At 34.4% G+C, this 12,651-nt stretch overlaps 1 protein-coding gene across 13 annotated transcripts in view; it reads right to left on the bottom strand.

The window, feature by feature from the left end:
* The window catches only part of TCERG1 (transcription elongation regulator 1), a 56,211-nt gene that overhangs the window by 21,426 nt on the left and 22,134 nt on the right, over positions 1–12,651 (bottom strand). For 8 of the 13 annotated variants that reach the window (XR_014794969.1, XM_084883148.1, XM_084883156.1 and 5 more), the window contains 9 exons: positions 11,517–11,717; positions 10,673–10,785; positions 9,212–9,300; positions 5,191–5,351; positions 3,758–3,814; positions 3,547–3,613; positions 2,410–2,460; positions 908–1,043; positions 27–116 (listed from right to left, as the gene is read on the bottom strand). Coding sequence is in view for 12 of the 13 variants with exons in the window: in XM_084883148.1 (XP_084739274.1) it covers positions 27–116; positions 908–1,043; positions 2,410–2,460; positions 3,547–3,613; positions 3,758–3,814; positions 5,191–5,351; positions 9,212–9,300; positions 10,673–10,785; positions 11,517–11,717 (965 nt within the window). In the remaining variant the exon portion in view is untranslated. The remainder of the gene's footprint in view (positions 1–26; positions 117–907; positions 1,044–2,409; positions 2,461–3,546; positions 3,614–3,757; positions 3,815–5,190; positions 5,352–9,211; positions 9,301–10,672; positions 10,786–11,516; positions 11,718–12,651) is intronic. The other 5 variants (XM_084883149.1, XM_084883147.1, XM_084883157.1 and 2 more) reach the window with 1 other exon arrangement.

A 12,651-nucleotide genomic window follows, 5' to 3' on the forward strand; every position in this document is an offset into this window, starting at 1 on the left:
TTAAGATAATGTTATTTTCCTTTTACCTGTTTTCGTTCTTTAGGGTTGAGAAGTAAGTACCGAGGATCAAAAACTATCTTGTGCAACTCCTTCTCCCATGTTGAAAAAGCAGATACCTTTAACATAAAAAAATGTATTGCCCTTCATAAGTAAGTTGGCTCTAAAAACATAAAGGTCATATAATTTTGCTTGAAATCTACAGGACATCTGCTTAAAAAGGAGACATAATAAAAAGCACTCTGAATTTCCCATCACTAATAAATGACAAGCAGTGGGAGGTAATAGCAAATTTCCACACTAATTGGCTCTGAACATTTCTGTATTATATAAAAATAAGACACACCTAATAATTCATTAACATAGCCACTACTGTGTGACATTTTAAATCAGTACATCAGAAAAAGCCTTGAAGATCTGTATTTTAATTTCCCATGTTTGCTCCAATCTTGTGAACATTGTAATTTAAAACTGCACAATTTTAGTTATTCAAATGAGTCTGTGAATATAACCAAAAGAAAACCCTTCTCAATTAAGGTTCATTAATAATAAGTTCTCCTTTAACCAAAAGCCATTATGAAGATATTAAAGGAAGAATCGTATATACCTTACCTATCCTGAGTAGTCCGCCATTCTGGAATGTTAATACTCGTCTTAAATTACTCACCAAAATTTAATGACCCAATAAATGTTAAATATCAATTGTACATAAAAGGATAGTAGGTGGCATTAAGTTAAACATTATATAATTAGCCAAAAAAATGGCTGAGTGAAAAGATACAGTAATTTGATACGCTTCCCTTCTCCCCCCCACGACATGAGCACTAACCTTAGATTTGACCTTTTAGCAAGACATATTTATATTACTTATACAAAACAGAAATATCTCCCCCAAAGATTGTTTTCTGACCCCTCTTTCTAGCAGCATGTCCTTGAACTGCTTCATTCGGGACTCCAGAGGGACAATGGCCCTTTCTCGGGCAGCTTTAATTTCAGCTTCCATTGCAGCTTCTTTGTCTGAATCAATGTCTTTATTATCATCTCTCCTATAAAAAAAATAAAAGATAAGGCATCAACTGACAAATTATTAATAAGAAATCTTGCTAAAATCTTAAAATAAATGGAATGTTTAAGACTCACTACTGAGGAGCATATTTTTGGCAAAAACAAATTATACTGAGTGTATCTAATGAACTCTAAGGGACAAGCAGCTTTCATTTTAATAATAAAGTTACAATAAGCTTCTAATGTTACAATGGATACATTGTAAAAGAATATATATACGTTTGCTTTTCCTGACACTAGTTGATATACAAAATGAACTACTTTACTTAAAAAAACCAAAACAAAACAAAAAAACACTTATCTCACATTGCAGTCAAACTCTATGTGTTAGAATTAAACAGCACAGAATATAACTTTTAGTTCTTGAAATGATATAGGAAAAATAGCATTTTCTAAAATGTTTTATATTATAAATGCATAAAATATTTTAAAAATCTAATAAAAGTTGGTATAAGTCCTAGTAATCACAAATATTTATTTTGAAAATAAGATTAAAATATCTGCAAACTTGGCCAAGTGGATATGTGAGGTGTATACCTTACCTACCTGACATTTTTTTACTCACTTTCTGGGTGATAAGTTGAGATTTAAGTTGAAGAACAGGTCCCAGAGAGCAACATAGGCCCAGGAGTAGTTAGGTGGAATTAGAACTGTTCATCAATGACTAAACTACTTTTTCCTCTAAAAATGCACCTCTGGGCTAAGGGTAACCCTGCTACTGTATGGCACTTAAGGGAGATTGTGAAAATGAAATCCAGTCACCTCTCAAAACATCTGCACGATGAAGAAGGCCCGTTCATGTGAATAATAATAATAATAAAAAAATATGTAATTCTATAGTAGTTGAGTGTGTTTGAACAGATTTTCCTTCTTAAATATGATCTGCTAAATATAAAAATGGTTCAGATTCCCTACAGAAATTTAAAGAAATTAGGAAAACAGAACATCAGAAAATTCAAAAGTGAAGGTAGCCCAGGAAATTTAAATGAAACTAAGACTAACCCTCAAATATGGTAAGGGAGAGGTAACTAACAACTTAGGAAATGAAGCAAAAGAAATAGAAGACATAATCCGTGACCTGCAGGAACTTATCGAGATAGTCTGTGACCTAATAAGATATGCACAAAACAAACAGGTAAAAGCAATTTGCTAAACAATATACCCCCTTATAATAATTTATTTATGAACCATTTAAATAAAGTTAAAGGAAATCCAAGAAATATAACTAATAAAAACAACCTTTATAGAATTACAAAATGAAAATGTCACAATACAAACTATCACTATCTATCTCAATAAAAGAAATAGAGAAACTAAGCCAGGAAAAAGAGGCTTTTAGCTTTGTACCTAAATAGAGAAGCTCGGGCAATCCACATAAAGGACTTCTTTGACATTCTCCTGATAAAAGCAGTTAAAAACCTTACAGAGTTGTCTATAAGAACAAACAATTAAAAACAACCTAAAAGTTTAACATTGCAGGAATATCCAAAATTATGGTACATAAACAGAATGAATACAATCATTTATAATAACTAAGAAAACAAATTTCTTACTCTAGATTTAAAAAAAAATACAAAATTAGTTCATTACAACTAATAAAAATACTTATACATTTGGTTAAGAACTAAAAAGTCAACTGAAAAATGTATGGTTGATTATGAATGATTCTCTTTAATATTTTAATTTCTTTAATGTTCTTGCCAATAAAGACATTTAAAAAAAAACAAACAAACAGCAATACACACATGCCCTTGAGAGGGGTTGTTTAATGTTTTGTTTTTTGCCGTAATTTGGCTGCATTCAATGTTCTTTTCAGATAAGGACTAGTATGATAAACTAGTCCCTAATGCCCTCAAATTTTCCTTTTTACTGCTAATAGTCCCATTCCCCTCCGACCCCACCCACACACAAACACCCTCTACCCCACCCTTCTACTCCTTATATTTAGTAACATTCATATTTTATCTAACGCCAGAGCATTGGCAAAACTAATATTTCTACTTAATAGCAAACTCTTCTCAGAACACTTTCTAAGTTCATAGTTCCCTCTTTACCAGGTAAAAGGAATATAGACTCCAGGACTAGGGAAGTTACAAGTATGTAAAAAGAGAGAGAAGTCTGTGTCTGCATTTATGAGATTCCTGGAATGGTATCTGTTGGGGTCTATTTTAGGGAGGAAGTTTATTTTTTATAAAACACAGACCTAATGAATATCTGAAAATAACTTATCAACTAATTCCTAAAATGTCATTTGGCTTCATAATGTGTATTTAAATAACCAAACCTTTTGCAAATCTAATAATGGAAGGGACACACACCATTTCTACACTCTATAGCAAAATCTTTTGGCTTAAGACACAATCATCACTTCTGTCTCCTGACAACACACACATTACCTGTCCCCAATCACAAACTCAATGTGGCCTAATCAACTTTTAAAAGCTACAATCTACCTGATTTACATAAACTGTAAGTATTACTTACTTCCTTTTTTTGGCTTTAACTGGTTCATCTTCATTAAGTTCTTCCATTAATTCTTGTTCTTCTTTAACTGTAGGGTAAAATTTAATTAAACTGTCAGAATACAAATAAGCAAGCAACAACTGAAATATTTAAGTGTGACTCCTGTTAACCACTACCACAATACTCATTCTAGCAGTTATTACAAAGAAGCTGCAACTGACAGTTCACTTACTTGCACTCATAGAGAACTGCCACTTTTGGATGGACAGCATTGTCGGGGTTGGGTGCCCTGGCAAAAAAGTATTTCAAATATTAAGAAAAATAGTTATATGCATATATGATACAGCCTACTTTTATAAACTTACTGTTTATATAAAATATCCATCCCATGACATGCATTCCTTTGTAAAACACTAAAAAAAGCATGGTAATTCTATACCTCCTCTATTAATCCCCCCTTTATATTGAATATTCACTTCATTTTGAAATGACTCTTTGATGCACATATCTATAATAAGAAAAGCATAATATGCTAATTATATTGGATGTCCTTCCTTCCCGACAAAGCCACAGGGGGCGGGGGCTGAGGCAGAAGCAGAAGAGGCCCCTGGTTGCGGCAGGTGGGGACCAGGGCCAAGGCCCCTGCACAAATTTTAGGCATTGGGCTCCTAGTTTATTAAATAAATGGATTGAATATTTGAAAACAGATTCAAAAACTTTCTTGGCATGATTCAATACTATAGTGATAAAGTATTATCAATAACATAGCTATACAACAGATATTGTTGAAAGAGAAAAGCTGGTGCCTAGTATTTTAGCACCAGGTAGGCCAAGTTTGACTGATGTAGAAAACATTTATAAGCAGAAAATGTTAGTACCACACATACACAATCTATGAAGATTTCTCCATCATCATAAATAACATATATTAGGGTTTGCTTCATCTGAAGTATGTATTAAATGATTCATTTATCATGCTTCTACACAACATGGAAAGATTCTGTACAAACACAATTACATGAATACAAGAGCAAACTACTGATAAAAAATATGCAACAAAAATTACTTACAAATATTTGTCTTCATTATATATCCTAAAATGCTACCTAAATATGAGGTAGATTAAAGATAATCTCTTAATAAGGTTTATGTGTCTCTATATTCTCAGACATAAGGCTTACCCTTCCCTAAATTTCACCTACTTAAAAAGACTAATAATAATCTCTTGTATGCTCACAAAATCTTGTGTTTTTATATTCTACAATTTAGTAAACGTATTTTAAAAACAGAGTTTTTATTATTTCAGAAAACATATTACTAGTCACAAAAGGTGCTTTTTAAAAAGCTAACTGAAGATCATTTTAGTATTACTAGCAAATATGGACCATCAGTGGTACCAACACATCCTGTACTAAATGAAATCTTGTCAAGGACAAGAAAGAAAAAACTACATATAAATACTTTACAAAAAAAGAATTTAACCAAATTCTTTATTTTTTATATCTCAATCAATGAACTCAAGCTAGCATAGCAATCTGATTTCAATTTCTCAAGTTTCTTATGTTCCTTGAAAACAGAAAGATTTTCTAAACATCCTCAACATTTTCTGTTGAAATATTAAAACAATGTTCACATTCTGGAATAAATTCCTAAATTAAAACTTACTTAGCTTCCTCAATTCTTCCATTCCTCTTTTATGAGGGGGCTCCTGAATAATTTTGTCAACATCCGCTCTTCCAATGAGATCATCAGGTCGGTCCCACATAGAAAGACGGGTGGTAGGATTATAGAAGAAGACCCGCTCATCACCAGTCCAAACAACACACCTAAGAAGTGATTCAAACATAATTACCTTAGGTTTGGAACACATATTATAGGAAGGTCTTTCACTGTTATCCTGGCAAAATGGATGGTGGTAATAGAGGGAAAGGACATGTTTATATTACTAATAGTTATTTATAGGGAACCATAGATGGCTTTTAGAAGAGAGTTGACTAAGGTTAAAACAGCAATTTCATATACTGAGAAAACCAGGAAAAGCAAAGCAATTTGTGATCAGTTTAAAATGCTCAGACACTTGGTCTGGCACACTCCAATTGAGAATGCTACATTTTCAACTATCACAAAGGATGTGTTTCATGGCAACAATAACGCAATTAAGCATTCTAATGCTAACGAACATACCACAGGACCACAGCTTTACATAATACCTCTTAATATTTCTTACCAAACCAGAATTACTCAAATGTAACCCTACTACTATGAAGCCTTTATATCTGATTACATCTAGAATAAAAAATAAATAAGTACCGACTGAGCTATGGCACTGTGGCCCACTGCAGCTCACTATTCCTGTTAATTACAACTAGAAACTCAGACAAAATAGGAAAAAAACATCAATAACATGAGGACCCTATAAAGTTTTTAAAAAAAACTATAGAGGAGTCAAAATTTAGAGAAACAACTGCAAGGATTTACACCTCCCATTTCTCCTCCCTCAAACTTCTTCCCTGAGGGTGGCTCCTAGTCACACAGTGGCACAGGCAGCTGAAACACCAATAGAAACCAGGTCTTTTTGGCCAATCAAGTTAATCAACAGCTGCCAAACCCAAGGTGAACTAGATGTTGAAATTATCAGACAAAGTCTCTATTGTTGAAATAATCAGACAAAGGCTTTAAAGCAGCAATTATAATTAGGATTTATGACAAACCTGAATAAAAAGATAGCCGTTCTCAGCACAAAACTAGAAAATGTGAAAAAAGAAAAATCCAACTGAACTTAAATTTCTCTAGATGGTGATAATAGAGGAAATGCTTGGTCAACCAGAAGATAGACAAATAATTATCCCATCTGAAGACCAGGTGATTATGTCAAATGCCTAATATACAGTGCATTGGGATCCCAAATGGAGAGAAGGATATTGAAGGTACAATGGCAACAACAACAAAAAAAAAACAAGAAGAAAAAAAAAAACACCAACTCTCCAAATGTGGCAAAAGACATTAATATTAAAGATCAGTGAATTTATGGAAAAATTTTTGAGCATTTCCAGACCCAAAATTCAAGATACGCACAATGTCTTTATTTGGTTTGCCCTTAATTACACCCTTATGAGCTCTCTTGGGTGTCTTTTCTGACACCTTAGGACACATCTTGCTAACAGATCCATAAAACAAATCCTACAGATGCTCACAGACACACAGTTGAAAGCTACGACAGCTTGATGCTGAGATGCTGACTGTATTTTCCAGGGAAAGAACTTGGCGAGGCCATTCTAGCTGCTGGAAAACAAATACTAAACACTATTTTTGCTTTTCACCTTTTTCCTTAAAAAACGAAAATCCTCTTTGGAATTCTTTTAGTGAAAACAGGTACTAATGTAGGTCTTTTCTAAAGGTGAAATGCATAAGACAAATTTAAAAAAGTAGAGAATACCTATATTCAGATGGGTTGTAAAAGCACGAAAAACATATAGCTGGCTTTTGGTGGGTGGGAAAGGAAATGGAATGCTTCAAAGGGTCGCAGGTTCGATTCCCAGTTAAGACATATAAACCAGGGTATGGGTTCAAACCAGGATGCAGATTCAATCCAGAGTCAGGGCACATACAGGAGGCAACTAGTCAATGTTTCTCCCTCTTTCCCCTTTTCCCTCCCTCATTTCCTAAGAAATCAATACAAATACATATAAATAAATATATATATCTTCCACCTGTGTCTACCAAAGAGGTCACAAAATAATGACTAATTCTGTAAAGTAACATCTCTAAATCCCACACTGAGGCCTATATATGCCACTTCCCACAAAAAGGAACCAGTGCTCCTTGGTGAAATGGCTAAACCTAGATGAGACAGGAAATATATGAGATAAGCCAGGAACATCCTGTAAGAATGCAAGGAAGGTATCAAAGACAGGGTGGTAACAAAGCTAAACAAAAAAACCCTCAAGAGTCAATCTTAAGAGGCTTTACCAAACCAAAGATGAAACTGTACATCAACAATCATCATAAGTAGAATTCATAGAAACATAAAATATATTTAAATCTATGAATTTGTACTCAAACCAACTCATTATTCTGAAAACTGGTATATCCTTTCTTTCCTATGCAATTTGTTAAGGGGAAGCATCTCTTAAATATTCCAGTTAAACACTTGAAAAAAGAATAATAGAAACACATTACCACCACTTACTGATTTAATGGATTTAGGCCATGTTTAGCAATTCAGCACTACTGGCATTTTGGGCTAAATAATTCCTTCTTGTAGGGAGCTGTGCCCTGCATGGCAGGATGTTTAAGAAATATCCCTGGCCTCTACCCACTAGATGTTACTAGCAGATGCTATTAATGCCTTCCAAGTTATGATAAGCAAATATGACTCTAGACATTACCAAACATCCACTGATGGGGGGGATGGGGAGAAGGGAGTGGCAAAGTTACTCCTCTTTGAAAACCACTGATCTAGGCAACAAATAATCTGCAATGACTGGTAACATCACACAAAGAAAACCTCGGTGCACCCTGGGGGAAAGGCACATCATCTCTTATGAACTTGACTTGCCAAAAGGATCAAACCTGAATCTGATCACATCTCGGTATCTGCTTGCTAGTTTGTAGAAAATTCAGAAATGGAGAACTCTAATAGCATATAGATGCTAATACAAAATCCAAACTGTAGGACTCTATAAACAAACATGTTTATTTTTCCTACAACAAAAACAAGGAGGAAAAAGCAAAATAAACAAGTTTGAGGGGAAGCTACAGATTATAAGCCAATTTACTGCAATGTGGGACTATATATGGATTAAGTTGCAGCAGGAACAGGAGAGAAAGCACTAATGTGGAGAGATAAAGAAAAGGGAGAATCAGCTTTAGCTGGTTTTGCTCAGTCGATTGAGCACCAGCCTTCGGACTGAAGGGTCCTGGGTTCAATTCCGGTCAAGGGCATGTACCTCAGTTGCTGGCTCCCAGACCTAGTCCCGGCATGCGGGAGGCAATCAATCAATCAATGTGTTTCTCTGTCTCTCCGTCTCCCTTCCACTCTCTTTAAAAAAAAAAAAAAAAAGGGGGGGGGGGAATATCCTCGAGTGAGGATTAAAAAATATAAAAAGAAAAGGAAAACAAAAAGTAGACTTCAACAATTAAATAAAAAGACATAATTTCGCATAGTTCTAGAAACATAATCAAATGTAGGTATATATACATAAGCAAATTTTAAACACTACACAGTGGATTCAGAATCTCACAGTGTGGTTCAAGTCTATAATTAAGAACAATAAACATTAACAGAAGCACGATGAAGGAAGACACCACAGCAACTGAGTTTTACAACAAACAAAAACCAAAATATTCAGCAAATAAAAATATATATTTGAAATACACTTTTTCTTTCTATAGGATAAACCATGTAACAAAAAAAAGTATGGCAAATAAATAAATAGCCTGGCTGGCGTGGAACAGTGGTTGAGTGCCAACCTATAAACCAGGAAATCATGGTTTGATTTCTGGTAAGGGCAAAAGCCTGGGTTGCAGGCTCGATTCTCAGTGTGGGGCGTGCAGGAGGTAGCTGATTAATGATTCTCTCTCATCATTGATGTTTCTATCTCTCTCTCTCCTCCCTCTTCCTTCTTCTCTGAAATCAACAAAAATCTATTTAAATAAATACTTTCTAATTAAACCAAGTACATACCATGGAGTACCAGGAATAGGGGTAGTAGCTACTGGCTTTGCCTTTTGGGCAGCCTTTTCTTCTTCGGTCATCTCTTCTTCTTTGGGTTCCTATGGGAAATGATATTTCTCCTATTTTATTAATATCATAAAAGTTTACTAGAATGTTCCACAAATACAAGTATCTACAAATACCTCAAAGTGCAACCAACAGGAGGTTTGCTACTAGTACAGAAAGGGGAGACTCTTAAGTAGAAATCCTATATAATAAAAGGTCCTATATAATAAAAGGGTACTATGCAAATAGACCTAATGGCAGAACTGAACAACCAAAGTGTAATATGCTAATATTATGCTAAGGCTGCTCAACTGCTCGCTGCACTGACCACCAGGGGGCAGACAGTCAATTGGTCGACCAGTCAGTATGATGTGCACTGACCACCATGGGACAGATGCTCTGATTGGTAGGTTAACTTGCTGCTGGGGTCTGGCCAATCAGGACTGAGCAAGATGGGCCAAACACACCCTGGAGCTCTCCCATAGTGCCTTCTTGGCCCACTGGTGGGGTCCTTCAGCCTGGCCTGCACCCTCGCAATCCAGGACCCTTTGGGGGATGTCAGAGAGCTGGTTTCAGCCCATCCCACAGGCCACTCCTCTTGGGAAGGTGCCAGACACAGGGCTCATGGGCTGGTGAGTGCTGCTATGGCAACAAGAGCCTCTCCTATCAATTATGGCAGGCACAGTGGCGTCAGGATGAGCAGGAGCAGCAGGTAGGAGCTGCAGGTGGCGTTGGACTATCGGTTCTAGCCAGATCCCTGCAGGCCACCAGAGGGACCCCACCCGTGCACGAATTCACGCACCAGCCCTCTAGTGTTTAATAATGTTCTAAATCCTGGCCCTCTAGACACAGGCAAATTCCAGTAGAGCAGATCCCAGCAACAGCAGATGGTCCTATCTTACAGATTAACCATCTGCTAGAAGCCGTAATGGAAAATACAGTATACAAAATTAAAGGAGAACTCTTCATTTAAGGTCATTTCCTTTTTTTGCTAACTTCCTTACTAATAAAACATGACTACCATTGTTCCCTCACCAAATAAAAGAAGTTTCCAAAAACCAGAGCTCTTTTAATGCTGTATGGAGACCATGCCATGCCAGGACAGATGACATAGAAGAACATTCCTCAAATATGAATTTGTACTCATAACTTTACCATGCACCAGTCTGTAAGTCAGGAGGGTGGATATCAGATTCAAGCTCTGGTCTAAGGCCCTTTCTTTCTATAGGCCTTAATTTACTAAAAGAAGTAGTCTAATCAAACTTTCAGAGGAAAAACTAAATTAGAAACTTCAAGGGACACTAACATTTCTTAAATTAAATGTATAACAATTATCTAAAACTATTTCAAATGACTCTTCAGTTACAAGTAACTTGTACCCAACAATCAATGTCGGCTGCCATGCTAACAGGCTGCAGCCTTTACCTCCTTGATCTCTTTTATTGGCTCTTCTTTAGAATCCTCCTCCTCCGTTTCCATTGGCAAAGGTTCTTCAGAAGGTTCTTTAATTGGCTCTTTAATCTTCTCTTCTAATTTTTCTATTTAAAAAGTTAAGATAATGTCACGCCATGGTTTTGATGTAATTTTCCAAAAGCTTTCAGAAACTAAGCAGTTAAGATATTCCATAACTAGAAGTTACTAACCATAAAGATAAAATGTTCTTCCTTATAATATCATTAATTTGAATCTATTATAACACTCAACTTCAAATACCTTGCTATGCCAATCAGGAAACTGTCACTAAAAAGAAGTACCGATTTCAGAGAGATATAAAGTCTTTCAGTTCATTCATATATCAGTTATAGTATTCATTTTGCTAAAAGGGACAAAATATTAAGATACTTAGGAACAGAAACAAACTTGCGGTATAAAAAATTATTAGTTTTCTTTATCCAAGACTTCAATTGCCTAAATTTTTTTTACCATGTTTCAGAATATATACAATACAAACATTCCTTCCTGATCAGTATATCAATCTTAATAATGATATCAATAATTATACAACAGAATTATGCAATTCCTGGTAATAGTAAAAATATGTATTTGTATGTAGGTATAATTTAATTTCTCCAGATGGAAAAATGATGGGACAAACATGTAGTAGATGAACTGTTTTTTTAAGTAAAATAGATGTTTATTCAGTAAGAATAAATAATCCAACTAGAGAATTCCTCAAATGTGTCAGAAAGGAATTAACTCAGAATTTCAAATAGCCTTCATTTATAATATCATTGTTTATATTATGTCTCACTAAGTCATTAAACTATACCTTTTTCTTTCAGTTCTTGGGGTTTTTCCCAGGTTGATTCTAATGTTCTATTATTATAATAATATGTCTTCCCATCTGCTGTTTTATATTCAGTCCACTCAGAAATAGCTGTTGCTCCAGCTAAGGTAGCAGGTGAAGCTGCAATAGCAACCTGGGGATGTATCATGGGTACAATAGGAGGGGCCATTCCTGGCAACACACCTAAAAGAAGAAGAATAAAAAGTTAGACCCAAGTATCAAATTGCAATTCAAAATAAAACTTTAAAATATGAGCTAAATCTATTAAATATTAATAAAGAATGAGCCAGTTGGAATTTTAAAAATTCACATAAAATGTGACTTAATTACTTAAATCTACTTCCCTGGTTCATTTCTAATGGCTAAATTCAATTAGATGCATATATTCAACCCAAGAAGTACCTTAAGAACAGTCAGAAATTTGAGTCACACCTCTGATGAACTCTCAAATAATAAATTATAAAAATCATGGTACATTCTCTACTTATTAACAGAAATATATTTTATAAGGACTTCTCAAATTGTAGTAAAATAAAGGCAATGAGCATATTTACTGAGTATATGTCCTGAGACAAAATTATTTTCTAATTCTAAGGAATCTAAAAGGGTCTGAATAAAATTCTCAGCTTAAAGTAAATTACTGAGTTTATTATCAAATCTACTTTAAATATTAAGTGGTTAAGTCAAATATCGCTATAAACTGTCACTCAGTTTGGGCTTTTTCTTAAAAATATAAAAACAAAAATAAAAGTTTTAAAAGGTAAGCCAGATTTTGTATTTTTACACGATAGCTAAAAAAGTTATTACATAAATAATATAATTAAGAATAGGTGAATTAAAATAGAAAAATCCTCAAGTCCTATACTAGAATTTAGGTTTTGGGTAGTTATCTTCAATAAATTTAAAATGTAAATTTATACAATACACACAAATATTCACACACACACACACACACACACAAATACTCACTAGCATGCAAGCATAATCACATCACTTTACACATGGAAATGATTTTTTTATATTTAACTTAAAAACACACATCAAAAAAATAAAATTAAATGTTATGAATATGAGAATGAAGTTGTTTACACTTATTAAACAAATTAAGTGATCTGAC

Source organism: Pipistrellus hanaki, assembly GCF_964339955.1.
Source record: "Pipistrellus hanaki genome assembly, chromosome: 5".
NCBI classification, from domain to species: Eukaryota; Metazoa; Chordata; class Mammalia; order Chiroptera; family Vespertilionidae; genus Pipistrellus; species Pipistrellus hanaki.